At 33.9% G+C, this 22,312-nt stretch overlaps 1 protein-coding gene across 7 annotated transcripts in view; it reads right to left on the reverse strand.

Moving 5' to 3' along the window:
- Positions 1-7,281: 7,281 nt before the first annotated feature.
- The window catches only part of LOC136040266 (zinc finger protein 287-like), a 107,323-nt gene continuing 92,292 nt past the window's right edge, over positions 7,282-22,312 (reverse strand). For 6 of the 7 annotated variants that reach the window (XM_065724499.1, XM_065724495.1, XM_065724497.1 and 3 more), the window contains 4 exons: positions 19,613-19,783; positions 13,943-14,101; positions 13,504-13,647; positions 7,282-10,854 (listed from right to left, as the gene is read on the reverse strand). In XM_065724499.1, coding sequence (XP_065580571.1) covers positions 9,440-10,854; positions 13,504-13,647; positions 13,943-14,101; positions 19,613-19,783 — 1,889 coding nt within the window. In that variant the 3' untranslated portion in view covers positions 7,282-9,439. The remainder of the gene's footprint in view (positions 10,855-13,503; positions 13,648-13,942; positions 14,102-19,612; positions 19,784-22,312) is intronic. The other variant, XM_065724503.1, reaches the window with a different exon arrangement.

Genomic DNA, 22,312 nt, shown 5'->3' on the forward strand with positions numbered 1-22,312 from the left:
GCTTTGGAAAGCACTTTTCAGAAAGCTAACTTGATCTTGTCAAGGGAAATGGGAAGAACGCAATGCTGCCCTGAGAAACGTGCAAGCCAGCTGGTGACTTCCGTTTCATACTGATTGGCTATAGTAATATTCTCATCTCCATGCATCGTAGTATAGCAAGAGTGTTAATCATGCAGTGTCAGAGAAGTACTATATGGACGGTCGTCTGGTCTGATTACGCTTAACCATGATTTTTTGTTTCAATTAAACTGATGCCTGGTTATTCAGTTCCTCTTCATTTTAGATTTGTGTTTGTAGTTTGTGCTCATTACAATACTGCGTACAAAATTCAAATATTCAGCCAAGTTTTTGCATGTCATTTTGCCAACTGGAGTTCAGACAATTGAGACCACATCGGTTTCTCTGTCCCAATTTTTGCTCGTCTTGTAGGAACTGCTTTCGATTCAGCATCTTTTAGAGCATGGATGACTTGATGGTAATAAGCATCGAAATCAACCACGGCAGAGACATTGTAAGGGCCAGAGCAGAGTAGATGAAATGGAATTTTGAGGCAGCTTAGGACCGAAGCAACAGTGGTGACATAAAGGGGAATATTACATTTCTCCCAATTTTACTTGTAGGCCCATTTTATAGAACACGCTTTATTGGTGCTTTGTGATGACTGTGTCTGGAACGGAAGTCCGGAATGGTCACTAGCCGAATTGTCACTGCAAACTGTAACTGGAAGAATATGAATGGATATTCATGAACGCACGTGGTCAATATCAGCGCTACGACCCCGTGTACGGGTGTACGTAAAAGCCAGGAACTTTGGCCAAATCTTAGAAGTATTGAGGAGACGATTTATAAAAATTAGAGATATAATACGGTCCTTGCATTGGTCACAGCTGAGGTCCCTGGCAATTAGCCACTTACACCCACGAAACTCAAGAGACTTCCAATAGGGCATCTGCAGATTTATCACGGACACTGAGGTCTTTAGATCCCATATCAAACAGTTCATGGTAACGAACTGTAGTAAGGAGCAACCGGCTCAATAGTAATCGAAACTCTAAAAAACGGAATTTTTGATACCAATAGTCACATCAAAAGAATTGCATTTTAATGCTGATTTTAAATATATAAGTTTCATCAAGTTTAGTATTACCCATCAAAAGTGACTGAGAAAATTTGCCTTATTTTAGAAAATAGAAGGAAACACTCCTTAAAAGTAATACAATCTTAACGAAAATCACACCATCAGATTTAGCGTATCAGAGAAACCTATTGTAGAGGTTTCAAGCTCTTATCTACAGAAATGTGGAATTTCGCATTTTTTGCCAGATGACAGATCATGGATGCGTGTTCATTTGTTTTTCCCCAAGGGTGATCGTATCGACCCAGTGGTCCTAGAATGTCACGAGAGAGCTCATTCTAACGGAAATTAAAAGTTCTAGTGCACTTTTTAAGTAACCAAAAAAATTGGATGGCATCTAGGCCCCCTCACACGCACATTTTTTCCCAAAGTCACTGGATCAAAATTCTGAGATATCCGTTTTATTCACCATGGTCAAAAAACCTAATAACTATGCCATTGGGGACGATTTACTCCCCCTCAGTCCCCGTGGGAGGGCTGTAAGTTACAAACTTTTACCGTTGTTTACATATACTAATGGCTACTGGGAAGTGTACAGACGTATTCAGGGAGATTTTTTGGTTTGGGGGGGTGGGGGAGAAGTAGAGGGGGGTTACGTGGGAGGATCTTTCCATGGAGGTATTTGTCAAGGGGAAAGTTTCAATGAAGGGGGCCTAGGACTTTCTAACATTATTTAAAAAAAAAACAATGCAAAAATAAATAATAAAGTTTTTTCAACTGAAAGTAAGGAGCAGCATTAAAACTTAAAACGAACAAAAATTATTACGCATATGAGGGGTTCATCTCCTCCTAAATACCTCGCTCTTTACGCTAAAGTATTTTTAGTAATTTCAACTATTTATTCTTAAGCCTTTGTGATTCAGGGGTCATTCTTAAGGAATTGGGACAGAATTCAAGTTTTAGTGTAAAGAGCGAGGTATTGACGAGGAGGTGAACCCTTTCATAAACGTAATAAAAATATACAAACATAGAAGTTCGTTACGTAAGTTAATTCGTTAGTTACGTATATTTTTTATTAATGAAAACGTTCATAAAAAATTAAAAGTTATAGTTGCCTTTTTAAGTAATCAAAAAATTGGAGAGCAACTAGGCCTCCTCCCCAACTCCTTTTTTTCTCAAAATCTTCTTATTAAAACTATGAGAAAGCCATTTAACCAAAAAAAAAAAAAAATGAAATTTCGTTTTAATTATTTATGTGCGGAGAGCCGATATCAAAACATGCATTAATTCAAAAAAGTTCAGAAATTAAATAAAAAAAAATCTGTTCGTTTTAAGTTTTAATGTCGCTCCTTACTTTTAGTTAAAAAAAAACTTGTCTTTTTTAAATTTAATTTCACATAGCAGGATAGAGCAGTTGGTCTAGGAGGCCTGACGAATTTGAGATGGGTGAGTGATGACGAACGTTGGGAGTGGAATATTATTGCTATCACATTCAGCTAGTAAATCTAATGTTTCTAATGTGGCTTGAGCTATTCTTTCAGGGAATGGTAGTTGAAAGAGTTTGACTGTAGCGTTGCGTAATGCTGCTAAGTCAAGGAAGTCATATATCATTTTAGACAGCAATGTTAGATTAAACTTTCTGTTTGATTGGAGTAATTCAGGATTGGATAGAGACTTATTCGCCATAATGAGCACCGATAAGCCAGGGAAGCGTAGGTCCTCGCTACCTATTATAATTATTATTAATTTATTACCCGTCAAAAACGGAGTATATAAACGAAAAAGAAAGAAAAGCACAACAATTTAAATGCACTTCCACTACAAATATTATAAAATAACACTAGTCCAGGGGTGGTTGGCTCTTAAAACATTGGTACTGAATTTGGAGTTTCTCCTCTCTATGGCCATGAAAGGGCTGGTGACCTTATATTTCCCAGAGATGTCGCCATTGCTGTGCCACAAAGGGAGACGCAGGAGAAACTAGGCATATCTGTAGAATGCACCGGAAATGGCTTTCTTTTTGGTAGCTGTGAATATTTTCCAGAAGGGAACCAGAGCAAGCAGATGGAGGGGGGAGCAGAGCAAGCAGATGGAGGGGCAGACGCAGAGGTTAATTGAAAGCTCATTTTTTTAGCCATTGAAGAAAAGAAGTTCTGTTTTAGATTCGTTGAAGGGAAGTCCGATCTGCTTGTATGCCGCTGCAAGTGAGTCTTAACAAGTGAGTGTATTCCCTGTAATTTAAGGGAGACTCTATTCCTGGCAGGTACGACGCAACTTGCAGCAAGTAACCTCCCATCTTCTGTTTGCTTATTCGGGTAGATTGGAAAATTACCAAAAACAATCGTCAATATTTTATATTTGGGGTTTTCTACTTTCAATTTAACACGTGAAATCACTGAACGTAACAATTCGGGCACATTTTTGACAGCCCAAATACGAAGCTTTGGCAACACTGCACAGTGGACAAGTTATTTCAGCTATATTTTTAGATATAAATAAGTTTAGCACTGTCAATTCACTTAATTTTTGGGAGTCGACTAATGCCAGGTTCAAAATGAGTTGATGACTTTTGCCGTTAAACAAAATATTATTTCACAAATAATCATATTCATTATTTAAATCTTAATAATTTTTTATTTATTGAAGTTGTAAAAATGAAAACATTAAAAAGTTTCCAGTAAAGTGCAAGATACGTTCTGCCTTGAGAAGGCATAGAGGTTGTGAGCCCTAGTCATGTTAGTTTCTGCTCGTCTTTGAGTTTGACTCAGTTATTTATTGCAATTTCTGTTTGTTTGGGGGTTTATTTATTTATGGATGCTGATTTTTGGAAGTTTTCTTCTTGGTGGACTATTTGATTTTATTTTTGTTCATTTTTGATTTAATGGAGTTCTTTACTTTTCCTTGAAAACATGTTTTGTGGAGATTATTTTAAATTTATTTCTTTTCGTTTTATATTAACATACTCTTTTTCAGGGAAACAGGATTGGAAAGCTGATTGTTCTTTAATCACTTTTAACTCTTAAAAAGGGCACTAGAACTTCCAATCACACTAGCCACTTTGAAATATCAATCATAATACTAGTTATGATAGAACAGCGCTGCCTATGATATTGTTTATATGCCCTTTTAATTCATACATGCATATAGTTTTTTTGTTTAATTGAAACTCCCCCTAAACGTTCCCTAAAAGTCTTAACTTATTTCATAGTCTTAATATTTCAGTCTTAATATTTATTAATAAATATTCATAGGGTTTATTAAACTTTACAAAATTATTGTCTAGCACTAAAATATATGCTTCAGCTATATCCCCAAAAGAATATGAAATAGTCTTTCTAAAATGCTTGGGACAATTTTTATAATTTCCGTGCAATGTTTAACTTTCTTCTTTTTCTATAAATTCTTTTACTTTTTTTTACATAACATCAGCCTTCTTTGCAAGAATACTAGGGGCTGCTAATGCTTCTACACTGGCAAGATTGCAATAAATGTGTTCCAATTTTTCGTCAGCCATGGTGCTACAAGCAAAGCTTTAGGTTTTTCTTCGTTCTTGAACCTGCTCTCTACTTGAAAGATACAGTGAAACTGAAAGCTATTGTCTATTGTCTTGTTCAAAGAAAAAGTTTCGCTTACTCAAAATATTACTTATTATATATTTACTTTTTATTAAACTCAGGAGTAGTTTATTCTCAAAGAGAAAACTTATAGCAAATGCATTCACAGCATAAGCAGATTTTCTACTTGAGACTAAATCGCTTAAAAAGTCATATAATCTATAAGCAACTCCTTGAATTTTCATAACAGTCTTTTGGAACATAATTTGCATCTTTTAGACGCTGGACTTCGATAATTTTTAGTTGAGGGGAATCATCTGGTTCAATGGTAAAGATGTCTTTTTCTTCAGAGGGGAAAGAGGGTGGTTCACCTGGAGCCAATTTTTCAAAAATATCCACTTTTATTGGCATTTTGTTTGCTCTTTTAAACTGCGTAATCTTCAAACTATTTTCAAATGGTTGTTTTGGCATAAGAGATTTTTCAAAAGGTATAAGCTTATAGGAACGAGACATATTACCAGGAATTGACAAGGCTTCCGATTAAACAAGCAACTATTGGTGTTAATTCTGCAAATAACCCCCTGCCGCTTTGAATAAGCTTTGTTCGTTTCTGTCTAAACATCGTTTTACCAAAGTACCTTAAACTTTGCTTGTGTTTATAATTATGTGTTTATTGTGTATATCACTTGTAAGCATCAAACTCCTATCTTGAGCATACAAATTTATAAGTATGTATCCAAAAGCGCGCGAAATGGCATGAATATAAGAATCAACAAGATATTGCGGATTGGAGCACCATACTCACAAAAGCCTTAGATATCTCCCCCTCCCGAACTCCCCCAATGAGGGCGGATTTGGTTATGCTAATTACGTATCTAGGACTTGTGCTTATTCTTCCCACCAAGTTTCACCCCGATCTCTCCACTCTAGGCCTTTACCAAGATTTCCGGTTTCCCCCTCTCACCACCCCCCCCCATTCCAATCTCACCGGGTCCAATTGGGATTTAAAATATGAGCTCTGAGAAACGCGGTCCATCTAAATAACAAATTTCATTAAGATCCGATTAACTATCCGCAAGTTAAAAATACCTCATTTTCGGAATTACACCCCCCCCCCTCAAAGAGAGCGAATCCAGTCCAGTTATGTCAATAACGTATCTAGGACATTTGCTTATTATTCCCACTAAGTTTCATCCCGATCTCTACACTCTAAGCGTTTTCTAAGATTTCCGGTTTCCCCCTCTAACTCCCCCCAATGTCACCGGATCCAGTCAGGATTTCAAATAAGAGCTCTGAGACCTGATAACCTACTTAATATCAAATTTCATTAAGATCTGATAACCCCTTTCGCAAGTTAAAATACCTCATTCTTTCTAATATTTCTGAATTAACCCAGCTCCCCCCTCCAACTCCCCCAAAGAGATCAAATCCGGTCTGGTTATGTCAATCACGTATCTAGGACTTGTGCTTATTCTTCCCACCAAGTATCATTACGATCTGTCCACTCTAAGCGCTTTCAAAGATTTCTTGTTTTCTCCTCCAACTCCCCCAAGTGTCACAAAATCCAGTCAGGACTTACCATAAGAGCTCTGAGACATGAGGTTCTTCTAAATATCTAATTTTATTAAGATCCAATCACCCGTTCGTAAGTTAAAAATGCCTCATTTTTTTAATTTTTTCGAATTATGCCCCCCCCCCCCAAAGAGAACAGATCCAATCCGGTTATTTGAATCCCATATCTAGGACTTGCCCTTATTCTTACCAACACGTTTCATCCCGATCTCCCCTCTCTAAGCGTTTTCCAAGATCCCCCCCCCACCTGCCCCAAATGACACCGGATCCGGTCGGGATTTAAAGGAAGAAGTTTGAGTTATGAGGTCCTTCTAAATATTAAATTTCGTTAAGATCCCATCATTCGTTCGTAAGTTAAAAATACTTCATTTTTTCTAATTCCCTCCCCCAAAAGAGAGCAGATCCGTTCCAATTATGTCAATCATGTATCTAGGACTTGTGCTTATTTTTCCCACCAAATTTCATCCCGATCTTTCCACTCTAAGAGTTTTTTCAAGATTTCAAGTATCCCCCTCCAACTCCCCCCAATGTCACCAGATCCGGTCGAAATTTAAAATAAGAGCTCTGAGACACAATATTCTTTTAAATATCAAATTTCATTAAGATCTGATCACCCGTTCGTAAGTAAAAAATACTTCATTTTTCTAATTTTTCCAAATTACCCGTCCCCCCCCCCCTGATGGTCAAATCGGGGAAACGACTATTTCTAATTTAATCTAAGTTGGTCCCTTATATGCAAGCCAAATATCATCGTCCTAGCTTATCTAGAAATGCCCGTACTAGCAAAACCGGACCGACCGACCGACAGAAATTGTGATCGCTATTTGTCACTTGGTAAATACCAAGTGCCACAAATACCATAAATGCTCCCGAGGCATATTTTACGATCCTTGCCCTCGGGCTCTGGTGGTTTGCAACAACGCCAAAAGCCTTATTATATGACCTTTGGACTATTTTGAATAAATGGCTATCTCAAAATTTCTGACAGTGCACTTTTAAATGAGGTTCGAATTGTTATAAATAATTATTTTTGGATTACTCTTGAACAGCTAATTTATAAACTAGTGATATATTCCACAACAACTACTACTTCTATTTGGACTGCTACTAAGTTGAAATTTTTCAGGGAATGATGAGGATTTTCAACTGACCAAAATATAATTTGCACTTTAGTGAAAACAAAACACATATTAGATGATTCCTCTTTGATTTAATAAATCCAAAGTTATAAAGACTTTCAGATGAAAATCAGCATATATAAATTAAGTGGTTAATCCATGTTCAGTTATATTTTTCAGTAATCTTGGTTATGATGATTTTTTTTATATTACGTGAAACAAAACACAAAGCTCGAAATACGAATAGTTTTCAGTAAAGCGCATATTATATTCTGGTCTTTAGAAGGCACAAGAAGGGAGGAGGCTCCACACCTCTTAGTTTCTGTTTATTTTGAGTTTGACTCAGTTATTTATTTAATTCAGCTATTTGAGTTTGACTCTGTTCCTGTTCGGTTTGGGTTACATATATTTATTTATTATGGTTAATAATAATTTGACTTTATTACTGCTTGTCTTTGTTTTAATATAGCTCTTTACTTTTCTTTCAATAACTTCTTTTGTGCAGTCTTTTTTAAATTAATCAACCAAAAAGAAGGGTCTCCATAGACATGCAATACTGTCATTAGTGAATATAAACCATCCCCAGTTCAAAAGTAAAAACCCGTCGAGTCTTACGAGTTATTCCCAAGTAATTACCCTTCACCAGAATCCTCGGAGGAATACAATGAAAGTTGTTTTAATTTTTACTTTAAATTATGGTCTTCTTGACTTAGAACTTCAACACAATAGGCAAACAAACAAAAGCAACGCAAAACAAAAGTCGGGTCAAACCTTTAATTCTGATCACAGATCAAAAATTAGGACCATTTTCTGGTAAGTGAGAGTTTTGTCCTTGGTTAGAATTTAAGGGAGGCTTAGGGTCTGTTTAGAAAAGAAACTTATTGCAGAGCTTTTAATTCGCTCAGAAAAATTTTGTATACTATTTTCAAGGCCAATTTGAAGTCATAAAAACTAATTTTTGCGCACTGAGATCGTCATGGACCATGGGCCCAAAGATCACCACAAGATTCCCTTGCACCAGAAATTTGTAGATGTAAGTTCCGCCTGAAAAAATTAAGCACCGGAACTGTTGGTGTTCCCCAGGCAATACAAATCAAAATAAAGTTCTGGTTTTATTTCAAAACCCGTTTTGGTGACGCATGGGCACGTATTTTTGACAAATAGGTTTTTTACTTTTTTTTTGTTAAATTTGTTTCCCTGGGTACTGTTTAGTCGCAGGTGTGAAACTTGAGATGACGCTCCGTAGTTTAACGTTATTTGTTATCAAGAAAGAAAAATTTTTTTTTTTTCCAAGTGCTTACTAACATAGTTTTCACGCCATTCGAAAATAAAGCTTTTTTTCCTTTTTGAACCTAATGTATTGACAAACTAATATGTTTTTGTGCTAAGACAAAACGCGTGTCCTACCGTGTCTGAATTTATTTTTCTTTTATTGCTGTCCTATTATCAGTGATTGTTCAAGCTCTGTAATCATCTTTCTATATAAGACACTTATTACTGCACTTATTTACCACTTACGCTAAGTCAATTAATTATTCATGTTATTATAGTGATAAAAATGCTAAATGTTGCCAAACGCAAGATGGCGTTGATGATGTTTTTATTTGTCGACCCTAGTGCCAATTCCCTCACTTATAAGTTTTCCTCTTTGAACAAGACCTTGATTTTCTTGTTAAATGTTTGGAAACTTAAAAATCCTGATAATCATGCGTTTTAGACACTGAAAAGTTCTATTTAAGTTCAAATTACCCATTTAAGAAGCAGGCACTTGAAACTAAAAGGCCAAATAAGCCCTAAGAAAGAAGAAAATAGACATTTGCCCTGCTTCTGTAGTTTTACAAATGCAAGAATTCTCGGATAAAGATCAAGCTTTACATGTCAAAGAATCAGAAATACCAAAGTATTTTCACTGATACATAAAGCAAAGCATTGGCTCGGTTCTGAGAATTAGCATGGAACAGCTTTAATCATTCAACGTCTCTATCTAAACTTCTATCTACAAAATCACACTTCCATCCAAAGTATTAAGTATCAGACTTTTTCCTAGAATGGGTTGTTAGGTGATATTTCAGGTTCCACTTAACTGAAAATGCTCTCTGGCATAAATTACATTTGAATGGTTACTCACCATTATGCCCTCTTTGATGCTCTTTCAAATAGCTTGACGAAGGAAAGCATTTCTTACATATCTCACATTTAAAAGGTTTCCCACCTGTGTGCACAATTTGATGCTGTTTCAAATGGCTTGATTGAGAAAAGCATTTGTTACATATATCACATTTAAAAGGCTTCTCACCTGTGTGCACAATTTGATGCTTATTCAAATGGCTTGATCTAGAAAAGCATTTCTTACATATATCACATTTAAAAGGCTTCTCACCTGTGTGCACAATTTGATGCCTGTACAATTCACTTGATGTAGTAAAGCATTTCTTACATAGATCACAGTCAAATGGCTTCTCACTAGTATGCCGTATTTGATGTGTCTTCAAACCGTTTGATGAAGAAAATAATTTCTTACATATATCACATTTAAAAGGCTTCTTACCTGTGTGCACAGTTTGATGGCTGTTCAAATGACTTGATCTAGAAAAGCATTTCTTACATATATCACATTTAAAAGGCTTCTCACCTGTGTGCATAGTTTGATGCATTTTCAAATTGCCTGAGAAAGAAAAGCATTTGTTACAGACACCACATTTAAAAGGCTTCTCACCAGTGTGCACAACTTGATGCTGTTTCAAACGACTTGATTGCGAAAAGCATTTCTTACATATATCACACTCAAATGGCCCCTCACCGTTATGCATAATTTGATGCTGTTTCAAATTGTCTAACGAAGAAAAGCATTTCTTACATATCTCACATTTAAAAGGCTTCTCACCTGTGTGTACCATTTGATGCCTATTCAAATAGCTTAGCTTAGAAAAACATTTGTTACATGAACTACATTTATGTGTTTTATTTTTTATTTGTATATTTTTCCGCCTCTTTAATTTTCTGTGCTTATTACGGTTCAACCGAAAATCCAGATGTTTTTTTTGATCGTCTAAATCTTTTACACCTGATTCCGATTTAGATGAATTTGAGTAGCCACTTGTAGACCGATTCTGTGAAACGACTAGTGATTCATTCTTCTGCAGGTCTAGTTTAGACATGCTTGGCGAAAAATGACCTTCTAAAACTAGATGTTGTCTCATATCAACAATGGATTCTCTCAAACAAATGGCGCATCTCCTTGTCCCTCCCATTTGGTGTTCCATGAAATGAACAACAAAATTGCTGTAATCACGTTCTACTGTAGGGCAGAGAACACACTCTATTGGTGTAAGCTCTTCACAGCCAGTGTCAACGTGAAGATCTAGCATCAAAAAGGATTTCTCTGCTTTTCCACAGGAGCCGCACCGCCAGATTCCCATGGTCAATTCTTCAATAGCCTTTTCTGTCAGTTTTTTCAACATAACTATCGGTTTCGGGCCAAATAGAATTGGCTGACTCACATCGTCAGACCTGCACACAGTAGAATGCATAACCCCTGTAATAAAATAAAATAAATTAAATTTCTTTACTGAAATTAATAAAATAAGAAAAACAAAAAAATTGGCATTATACAAATTTGGGCCCGACCGGTATATCAGTTGGCCGTTATTATCAGACCGACAAGGGGGGGGGGGGGTAAGTGTCATTTTCTGATATAAATATCGGGAAATAAATATCGAATATAGTCAAATTTTTTTCTTGCCTTTATAGGCAACTTACTTACACTTGATGCAGCAATGTTCAAAATGTATGATGAGTACAAAAACGTACAACTTCTACCAAAACAACTATAAAGAATACAATAAACCATACATTGCTGAATAATGAATGTCCACTTGTGTGGGTGAAAGATATACCTATTTACCTTGTATCCCCACTGGCTGGCATACTGGACGATTCTGTCAACACAATCTTAAAATCCCCCCTCTAAACTTTAAACCCTACTCGCATCCCTGTATCCAAACGAAAGAGAATAAGTGCATGAGATTTGATTGACTGCCTGTTTGATAACATGCCTACAATATCCTTGTATTCGCATTTACCTTGTATTCCCATTACCTTGTATACCCATTTAACTTGTATTCGCATTGGCTGGCATACAGGACGATTCCGTCGACAAATTCTGAAAATCCCCCCTCTAAACTAAAAACCCTAGTCTCATCCCTGCATTCAAACGAAGGAGAGTATGCGCATGAGATTTGATTGACTGCCTGTTTGATAACATGCCTGCAACTTCAACAAGGTAGGAAGAAGAGTCAACAGATAATATTGATCAGCAGCTGGGAAGGTACATGAGTAATGCTGTCACTGAGAGAAAAAAAAACTGTCTGTTATAGCGGTGGCGAAATACCAGTAGTCGTTTCAAGAGACTGGAAAAACTTGCTCCGAAGTATCTCTGCCTTTCCGCTCTCTTCCATCCCAAGCAAAAGAGTTTTCAGTACAGATGGGGTTACAATGGGGTAAGCATTACAGTTTGATCCAGTTGGACTGGACTAATCAAGCACTGTCCAGATTAGAACTTTATTTGGTTTAATTGTTTTTCTAAATATTTTCTAAAGAAATCTTTTTTGCATTATTTGGAATCAGCAGTGAATTATTGAGGTTGTTCCGGGGTTTTTAATAGACCAGGGAGGAAAATGTCAGTATGAATATGGGCAGAAAATGCGAAGTTTAAACTTTAGGTAAGGTTATTTTTAGAAAAATATATCGGCAAATTATATCGGTAGGATACTGAATTATCGGTGTGCTACCGATATAGTCAACGTCGGTCGAGCCTAATAGCAAGAGAAATACAAACATTCAAAAAGTAATACAAGATTTGGATCTACATTGTCTTGCACTGACTGTATCCGGTTACTTTGATGACTAGGTGAAGAAGAAAAAAAAATTTATATAAGTTCAATTTCATAAGATGGTCTGATTTACAATAATGAAGTTTATCCTTGTCATATTCAAAACTTAAAAGGTTGTAAGTTATATGATGTATAAAAAACAAGCAATATATGGTTCGAAATGTTTCAACGAATAAACTTCTGCTGTATCTTTCTTACCTACAATTATATATAATTTTGCAACATTTAAGTAAAAAGCTAATACTAATCTAAACGATTGAATATACACTCTCTGAGTATATACAGGCATAAGTGGGGAGAGTAAGGGGGAAAGGTAAGTTATAAAAAAGACTTACAAATATGATATATAGAAAGGTTTCGATAAATAATTTTTTCGTCTAGCTTTTTTCATGTTGTACGTCTATCATTTCCCATATCATTTGAGAGTAGTTTTACATTATTTATGCATTTAAGAATAAAATTTAACTTCAAATTTCTTTATAAAGCATGGCTGTATGAGTTCTGAAGAAAAAGAAAATCCTTGCTTGAAAAAAAAGTGCCAGACCAGATAGTCACTGTGTTCAGTGCTGCGTCAAGTACTCCAAATTTTTACTTAAGTATCAAGTATTAAGTACTCATTGTTTTTTTACTTAAATATCAAGTAATAAGTACTTACCAAATTCTTACTTAAGTATAAAAAAAAAGTGCCAGACCAGATAGTCACTGTGTTCAGTGCTGCAACAAGTACTCCAAATTTTTACTTAAGTATCAAGTATTAAGTACTCATTGTTTTTTTACTTAAATATCAAGTAATAAGTACTTACCAAATTCTTACTTAAGTATCAAAAAAAAGTGCCAGACCAGATAGTCACTGTGTTTAATGCAATAATTAATGCACTTTTAAGCTTATTTCTACACTTGTTTATTATTAGTCTTTTTGATAGTTTTCTCTTTAGCTGCATCATGTTAGACAACTTCAGAAGGTGTTTTGCAGAAAAAAATTACAAAGAAATCAGCAAACGAAAAATACCTCCGCCTCTGCTTTGCTAGTGTAACTTTATAGTAGCTTGAAAGAAAGTTTTTAGATTAAGTGTAAGAGGCTCAAGACCCATTTTTAGTTCTAAAATATTTCAGTACTTTGCATTTAAATTCCTTAGATGCTCTTATGTACCCTATGGCATACTATATACTTTTGGTAACACTATTTAAATCCTAAAAACTTGAAGAACGTTTGTTAGGTAGGAAAAAACTTTCAACAAAATTATCCTTAATCAAGCTGAATTTTAAAGTACCACTGTTAGTTACAAATATACCTTCGTCATTTCTATCCAATTCCTGTGAGTTTGACTCAGATGATGCATTCAATGAAATACCTAGAGGTCGATTCTCAGATGGCAGAATATAACTAGAAATTTCTCCGATCCTTTCAGGATCAATTGATAAAGCAGCTTCAGCTTCTACAAAATAAAAGAATTCAACATATAGAAAATCAATCTATAATAACATTGTCTGAATAATTTACTCAGAAAGAATGAAACCGAAAGAACCCAAAAAATGCAGTACAACGTTAAATTTAACAATAGTTTTGTGTTTAACGCTGGTATCACTTTTAATGCAAGTAAAAACTTTCAGTAACACTATTTGAAACTTTATGCAGTGTTTCATGCTTTATCTTACCAAAGAATGAATTCTTTGGATTTTTTTTCTTTTTAATTAAAAATTGATTCAACAACAATGTTCGTTTAATTTTACCTTCGTCATCGCTATCCGCTTCCAAGGAATCAAATTCTAGAAGTGATGTGGAACTCCTTGATGAAACACCCTCCGATAGATTTTGACGTTCTGGTGACAGAGAAGAATTTGAACTTTCCCTTAGGGTTTTGGCAGCACTTGTTGAAGGACATTCAACACCTAAAGTAATAAGAAAAAATAATAAGGAAGAAAAAACGTAAAATGCTATAAAAATACAATCTCAACAAATTACTCAGAAAAAATGAAGTTCCTAAAATTAAGGAAGCAAGAAATACAGATAGCAAAATTTAAAAAGGAAGTAAAACGAGCCCTTCGAACAAACTCAACAGTAATAATCTAAACATTATATCAATAAACTTTGTTAATTTTCTCCCTTTTCAGAATTGTTAATATCAATACAATTCAAGTGTTCTTCTGTTAAGCAAAAGAAATCATTAAAATTTGAATTTGCAATTGATTTAACTTTTGTTCACATAAACAAGCGTTATTAGACACTATTTGTTCAGAGCAGAGCAACTTCCAAGAGTTTATATTTGTTTGCTATTTTTTTTCAGGTCGAAACCACGTATAAATTATATGTTACTGCGTAATAAATGTTAGTACTGCGTTGAAGCTTGTAGCGGGTCATGATTCAGGTTTAAAGTTCTTTCGTAATCCAAAGCTTGTCACTGTCGCTTACCCCAACTGTTTTAGTGAGGAAATGTTCAAGATATTTCATAACACCGCTTTCTGTCTTATATATGTTTATAATAAATAATAATTTATTGAAACCCTCTTTACATACATAAATTGCACTTAAAGGAGAGTAGTATAGTAAATGAAGTTTCTGGACCACTTGAATGATCCATTCAAATTACTTTGACTCAAAACATCTTTGATTCAAAATATCTTTGACTCAAAATTTCAGGCAATATTAGAAAATTTATATTTTACAATAACCAGGGCAGCATTGTCATCAAATATATATATGTATATATATATATATATATATATATATATATATATATATATATATATATATATATATATATATATATATATATATATATATATATATATATATATAGTAAATGGGGTTTCTGGACCACCGAAATCATCCATTCAATTTACATCATTTTCAGTTCATTTTACATCATTTTCAGTCCATTTTACATCATTTTAATATCAATTAAAATGTAATATAATTTTAATATCAATTTTTATATATATGTTTATGTTGACTATGTCAAAACGATCGGACCAGCAGGCACAGACCGAGGAGTAAGAGGCAGCCAACTTCCCTCCAAACAAAAAACCCTGCGGGGTTTGCCCCAGAACCCAAGCTGATGGTGAGATCACCAACACAAACAAAAAAAATGGATAACAGCCTTGGGTAGGGGTTTTGCAAAAAAAAATTAATTTTTATTGAATTTTTAGTTTATTTATATTCTATTGATTTATCTATTGGAAAAAAGTAAAGAATTTATTGAAAATAAAAATGGATAAAAGCCTGGGGGGCCGGGGTTGCTATTTTTTTCCCAGAGAAGCATGCTGTATTTGCCATGTTCGTTCGAACTGATAAAAGAAACTAGTCTTTATTTATTTTCCTATCATATATTTTTTTCTGTTTGGTCGGGATGATATACTTTTTTTCAATATACATATCAAACGAATTTTCTTTAATTGAGGATTCTGAATATGTATAATTTATTAAGTTTAACATACACCCATAAAAAGTTACGAGACAATCATTAATTATTGAAATAGAACCTGAGACGTGTTCCCGTGACAAGTTTCTACTTGTTTCCGGAGACAATATTACTTGTAGGCTAATTTAAATACAAAAGGGCTATTAGCTTTATTATATATGATTTTATTGACTAAGGGAATATATATTATGAAGAGCGGATGGAAAGTAAGAAAATAACTTCGAAAACCACTTCTGACGAAGAATTCGTCAGAACTTGTAAAAAAACTAAAAGAAGTGGAAATTTCTTCAAATTCTATAGTCTCAAGTTTCGACATATTATCAATGTATACGAGCATTGATGTAAAAGCCGCAGAAATTCTTCTTGAAAGAAAGATATTAAGAAATTTGGACTTAATTAGTGGTGAAACAGTTTTGGAAGTCGGTTTAATTATGAATTTAGTTAGGTTATGCAATACGTTCTCTTATTTTTTTTTCAATTCAGAGGTGTTTTTTTTCGAACAAGTAAATGGTTTACCCATGGGGGCCCCTTTGAGTCCTTTATTAGCAAATTGTTTTGTCGAAAATATTGAAACTAAAGCGTTTGATTCATATTTTTTTAAACAAAAATTTTGGGGGAGATATATGGATGACATAATTTCAGTGTGGAATTACGGGGAGGAGGAATTAAAAGGTTTTTAAGAACATCTTCATTTTTGGGGAGGTGATTTAAAATTTACAATAGAATTAGAAGAGGATAAGAAACTTCCATTTCTGGATTTTCTTCTTTTAAAAAATGAAAATTGTCTGGATTTTAAAATTTACAGAAAACCTCCTAACAATAATAAATTTTTGTCGTTCTTCTCCGGTCATGCTCGCCAAGTAAAAATTGGTTTGATCATATGCTTGACTGACCACATTTTTAGAATTTGCTCTCCAAATTCGTTGAGGAGGAATTACTGTTGTTAAAAGAAATTTTAATAAGTAACCATTATCCAGGTTGGTTAATTGACCAGACTTTTTCGAAAAGAAGGAAACAATTTCTAGAATTTTCTAACGATATTCTGGAAACAACAGAAAAGAAAGATGTTTTTTGTTCTTTGCCATATGTTCCAGGGCTGAGTGAAAAACTTAAAAGTTTTTTACAAAATAATGGTTTAAAGGTAGCTTTAAGAGGTAGTAATACTTAGGTTAGTTTCTTTAATTCTGGAAAGGATCGAACTTCCATAGAGCCACAAAGTGGGGTTTATAAAATCCCATGTACTTGTGGAACCTCTTATGTGGGACATACTAACCAGAATTTAAAAATGAGATTACTACAACATCATAATTCTATTTCATCGTCGTTAAAGGAAAATTCTAAACCTGAAGATTTCACGTCGGTTCTATCGGATCATATTTATAATTATCCAAATCGTTTTATTTTGTTTTAAAATGTTTCTTTGATTTCTAGGGACCAAGATTTAAAGCAACTTTCAGGGAAACAATCGAAATTAAAAAAAAATAAATTATTCAAGAATAATTCCATAAACAGAGATAAAGGTGAATTTGGATTGAATTCAATTTATGAAAATTTACTGAGGTCAAATAAAGTAAATCTCATCTCACCTAAGAGCTATGGCCTCTGTCCACCTGATATGTCAGATAAATCTAATGAACCGGACCCAAAAAGGTCAAGGAGATTTGCTTCCGCTGTTGCATTGAAAAAAAAAGAGCAATAAACTATTTGTAATTAGTTTATTGGGTATAAATTTTGTTCGTTTTTATTGATGTCTCTTAGTTTTACTGCTGGTGATGAACACTGTATATGTGTTCGAAATATCTAGTTAAAAATTTTATATCTGTTCACTGTCGATTAAAAGGTTTCATCCCTATTTTGAACTGTTATACTTTCGAAAGTAAGAATGATTGTATTTGTGTCTTGAGCTTAACAGACCCCACGCGATATTTATAACCATTTAATTTTACTTGTTTAATATAATTTTCACGAGGAAAAAACTGTAATGTTTTGCGTGAATCATTTTTCTCTTTCTTGTGTATAACTGCGAGTATAAAACCCAAAAATCGTTTAGAGAGAAAGTTCGACAAGCATTCAGCCTATATCACTTCATGACAACAACTTGTACACGTGCGTAAACTTAACAGCTTGCACAGCATTTCTTGCAGAATATATAAGCCAAAGCCTCAAGCGCATCGCGGCAGGCCTTTATCACATATTGTATTAAAAAAGTTCGTATAACCATTTATACGGCCAGTTTCGTCAGTAATGTCCCAGCATTCAGCAACAGCTACAGTCAAGTAGCTTTTCTGTTTGATAATAACTTCTAGCTCTTCTACCTTATTGTTTAGAGACCTCGTGTTACAAAGCAAGATATTAGGCAATCGCGTCTTTGCTGTAAATACTCCAGATTTCAGGTAAGGTGGATTAGAAGCAGCTATTATGACTGGTTCTTCATACCATGCTAAAAGCAGAGGTGGAGTCTCGTACAGAGGTGTATATTCAACTGCCGTTAGCATCCTAGGTCTCTTACTTCCATGAGGCTTCATCCTGTTCTTCTTCCTTTTTTCCCTCGCCGTCTATGTTAAGACTTTGTCGTCAAGCAGGCAATGCCATTTGGTGGGCTTTTTGGTTGGTAGGCTTTATGCAGTTTAACGAAGATAGGTTGTGCTGACACCAAGCAAAATGAAGTGGGCTTGTGCAACATGGCTTTTCGAATCAAATCTTCGTGATTTTGGGGGCTTGTTGGTGCTTTTGGGTTGATTCTTGAGGTGAACGCAGCACCTTCCAAGGTTACTCAGCAAGGGAAGCGTTGATCCCCGCTCACCTGATCCCCATAGTATAACGGATCTTAATACCGGTAGGTACACCGGCGTTTGCGGCAGATAATCATCCCTCTTCCACTTCCTTAGTCAGTGAATCGATACTTGTTTTAGTGAATTTTTCACCAACTTCCGGCTGAAATTTCTAATTAGCTCAAAACAGAATTAAATTGGCAACCTTACATCGACAACTTTTTGTCTTAAATTTATAATTCGCCCAAAATAAAATTGAATTGACAACCTTGCACAGGCAACGATGACAAAAGGAAATTTGAAATCTGCAAACGTTAAATTCTCAGGGGGATTAAAGTGATATACCACTGATATGAATACCACATACAGAGTAATGAACACCAAGGCAAATAACTAGAGTATAACATTTTATGGTCTATTAATGACGAAAACAAAACCATCAAAATTGGAACAATATCTTTGACTCAAAATTTGAGGCAATATTCCACTATTTATATTTCACTAAAGCCAGGGCAGCATTGTCATCAAATATATATATATATATATATATATATATATATATATATATATATATATATATATATATATATATATATATATATATATATATATATATATATATATATATATATATATATAATTAATAAACTCTTTTTACGTACATAAATTGTACTTCAAGGAGAGTAGTATAGTAAATGGGGTTTCTGGATCACCTAAATAATTCATTCAACTATCATCATTTTCAGTCCATTTTACATTATTTTAATATCAATTATTGAAAATTTTCTACTCCTGAATTCAACATGAAAACAGGTCCTTGGGAACCAAATTTGGTCTTATTTCTATACTTTTTTACAATGTAAACATGGGTTCTAAATTAGGTTTTATTAGGGTTCTAAATTGGGTTCTAATTAGGTCTAAATTAGGGGTTCTAAATTAGGTCTAATTAGGTCTAATTATTTAGGTCTAGTTAGGTCTAATTATTTAGGTCTAATTATTAGACCTATTATTATTAGACCTAATTAATTAGGTCTAATTAGACCTAATTATTTAGGTCTAATTATTTAGACCTAATTAGGTCTAATGGGTTCTAAATTAGGTCTAAATTAGGTTTTAGTTAAAATACTAGAATTTAGTCTATCTAACCTAGTTTTTTTTTATGAAATGTTCATGATATCGATGATTCTAAAAACCAAATGTTTGAAACATACCTTCATTATCAAAACAGGTAGGTTCAAATTCTTGGGCGTCAGCTTCTAATTTAAATGGTCCCGTGCTGCTGGGAAAAGTAGTCAAAGAAACAGCTTCAAACTTAGGAGTCAAACAAATGTTTGAAATATCAAAGAGCTCCTCACTCTCACTAGGTAGAGCTTGTTCAGCTTCTAAAAAAAACATTAATAAAACAACAGCAAAGCTTTCTGAAAAAATCCAACAGTTTTTAATTTAATAATTAATTTTAAAAACACTTTTAAAGAAATATAAAAGGGCTAAATTAATCTAAATACGAGTCAAAATAAAGTAAAAAAAATTTTTAAGCATAGAAATACCATAAATCACTGACTATAAATAAATGAAATCTAAAACAAACTGATTGCAAAGAATAACCAAGTAAAACTCAAAACGAGGAGAAACTACTACAAAGAGAAGTGAGACACCTCTTATTAAAACCCATACAATTTAAACATGGACGCAATTCAGAAGAAAATCCACGATACGTTCTCTATGCTTTTGGAATCCTTAACAAAGTTCCTCTATTTTCCCAGTAATATAAAAACTCTGTACTTCTGAGTGACAAAAGTATTCCTGACTCAAAGAGGGAGGTCAAAAATCCTGAAGAAGAAACGTCTCCGGATTAAAGGAGGTTCAGCCTTACTAAGAAACTTCTAAACCGACATAATAAAAATATGTGGGGCGTAAGCACAGCATTGTAGAGGCTTTCTGTGCAATTCTTATCAAACTGGCCTTTCATTTTGGCGAGCATGCCATAAGTCTTATGAATGTTTTTCTTGATAGCTTGTGAATAACTTAACGTATTTGTACTTGCAACTGAGAACGGACCAACTAGAAGACACTCACTCACTCCAAACTTCGGATTAAATACAGTAAATTTGGATTTAGGAGCCTCTAAGGAAAGATTTATATCTGACAGACTAGAATGGACAACATTAACGACAGTTTGAAGTGAATCAAGATTTTTAGCTAGCAGAACTATTATCAAAAATAAGAGAGATCACTAATATAAATGAACCAGACAATAAGGAAGGGCGGAATATTTCTAGTAGCTGTTCAGATAAAGCTGGACTAATAACCAAACCTGGTTTAACCTCTATTTTTACTAGAATACAATTGATAAGATGAGTACCAGAACGCATCTTAACATAAGAACTTTGATACCAATGCCATAAGCAAGAACAAATCAAAGGGTGTATACAATTACAAAGGAGAGCAAGAATAAAGGAAAAAGCTATTGGATACAGCATTAGACTCTTTAAAGCCCAAACCAGCTACGCTGATCTCCATCTCAAGGCCCTCAGCCCGAAACAAAATAAATTTTGTAAACTCTTTCCTTCATTATTGTTTTAATTAAGTTTCCCTCAAGTAACATCTAATTTCAGGCCCCAATATTCATGGGATCTATTTCTTTTTTCCTAAGACTTTCCTGGAAAGGATGAGTACTTTCTTATTTGGTGAATTGATTTTGAAGGGCATTAGATATTATCTTGAGCTACATACTTACGGCCACATATTTTAGTGTTTTTTTTAGGAAGGGTTAAGGCTATTATTTCTTAGATATTTTTTTGAATTTGTAAATTTGTTTGATTAAAATTAATAGATTTCGTAATTTATTGGGAGCAAGAGCAAAAAAATCTGATAAAATAATGTTTGTGATCACATCTGTTGCAACCATAAAATTACTTTGGTAGCAAAGAGTAACTGAAGCCAGTGGAGGTTTTACCCTTTCTTGGTACCATACAAAATCTTGATTAACCCCAGTCCCCCTGTCTTAAAAAAATTTAAGGCTCAATATTAACAACATTTTCATTTAACAGCAAAACATTACATCTCTTTAAATCTGAACCTTTCTAACTTTTAATGGGAAAATTAAAAATTTAATTTAGCTTGCTCATGCTTACTGTAAACTGTGCTCTACTTTAATTTGATGAAAAAAAAAATTCTGCAGTTATACAGATTATGAATGCTGGATTTTTTATTTGAATTTCATGCCACTAAAATTTAATAATACAGGGGAAAAGGCTCTTCCCCTCCCTTAAAACCATTTCTTATTGAAGCAAAAAGTCTAAAGAAAATAAAAAAAAAACACATTTCCTTGAAAACATAAAAACAAAAAGCAAAACAAAAAGCATTCCATGTAAATCGAACAGAAAGCAAAAACACAAACTTAACAAAGACTTAGGAAACAGGAGGGAAAAGCTAAGAGCCAACTCCAAGGGAAAGTACGCTTGAAATTTTGCACTAAAATTACAATTATTTGATAACGTTGCACTAACACATTGTTGTTCACTTCTAACAAAGCATCCTTTAACATATTTTAGCAAGTTTTAGCATTTTTATTAGTAGCTACGGTATAGTTTTACTCTTTTGTCTTTTAAGCAAGAAAAAAAACTTTGAAAAACATCAAAAATTTGATTCAATGCATATTTTATGGTTTTAAGAGTCAAATATTTGAGGGGAGGGTGGCTAAAAACCATCTACCCTTTAGATATGGCTTTTAACAATAATTTTATAAACAGAATAATATAGCCAAATCCAAAGCAAATTAAGCTTGAAAAATTTGTACATAGATAGACTTTTTGATAAAATTACATTGAAATATTGCTATTTTATTCTAACTTGGCATCCTTAAATGTATTTTAGCAAGGTTCTTTAACTTTGATTTGTAGCTACTATAT

This window comes from Artemia franciscana, chromosome 20 (genome assembly GCF_032884065.1).
Source record: "Artemia franciscana chromosome 20, ASM3288406v1, whole genome shotgun sequence".
Lineage (NCBI taxonomy): Eukaryota > Metazoa > Arthropoda > Branchiopoda > Anostraca > Artemiidae > Artemia > Artemia franciscana.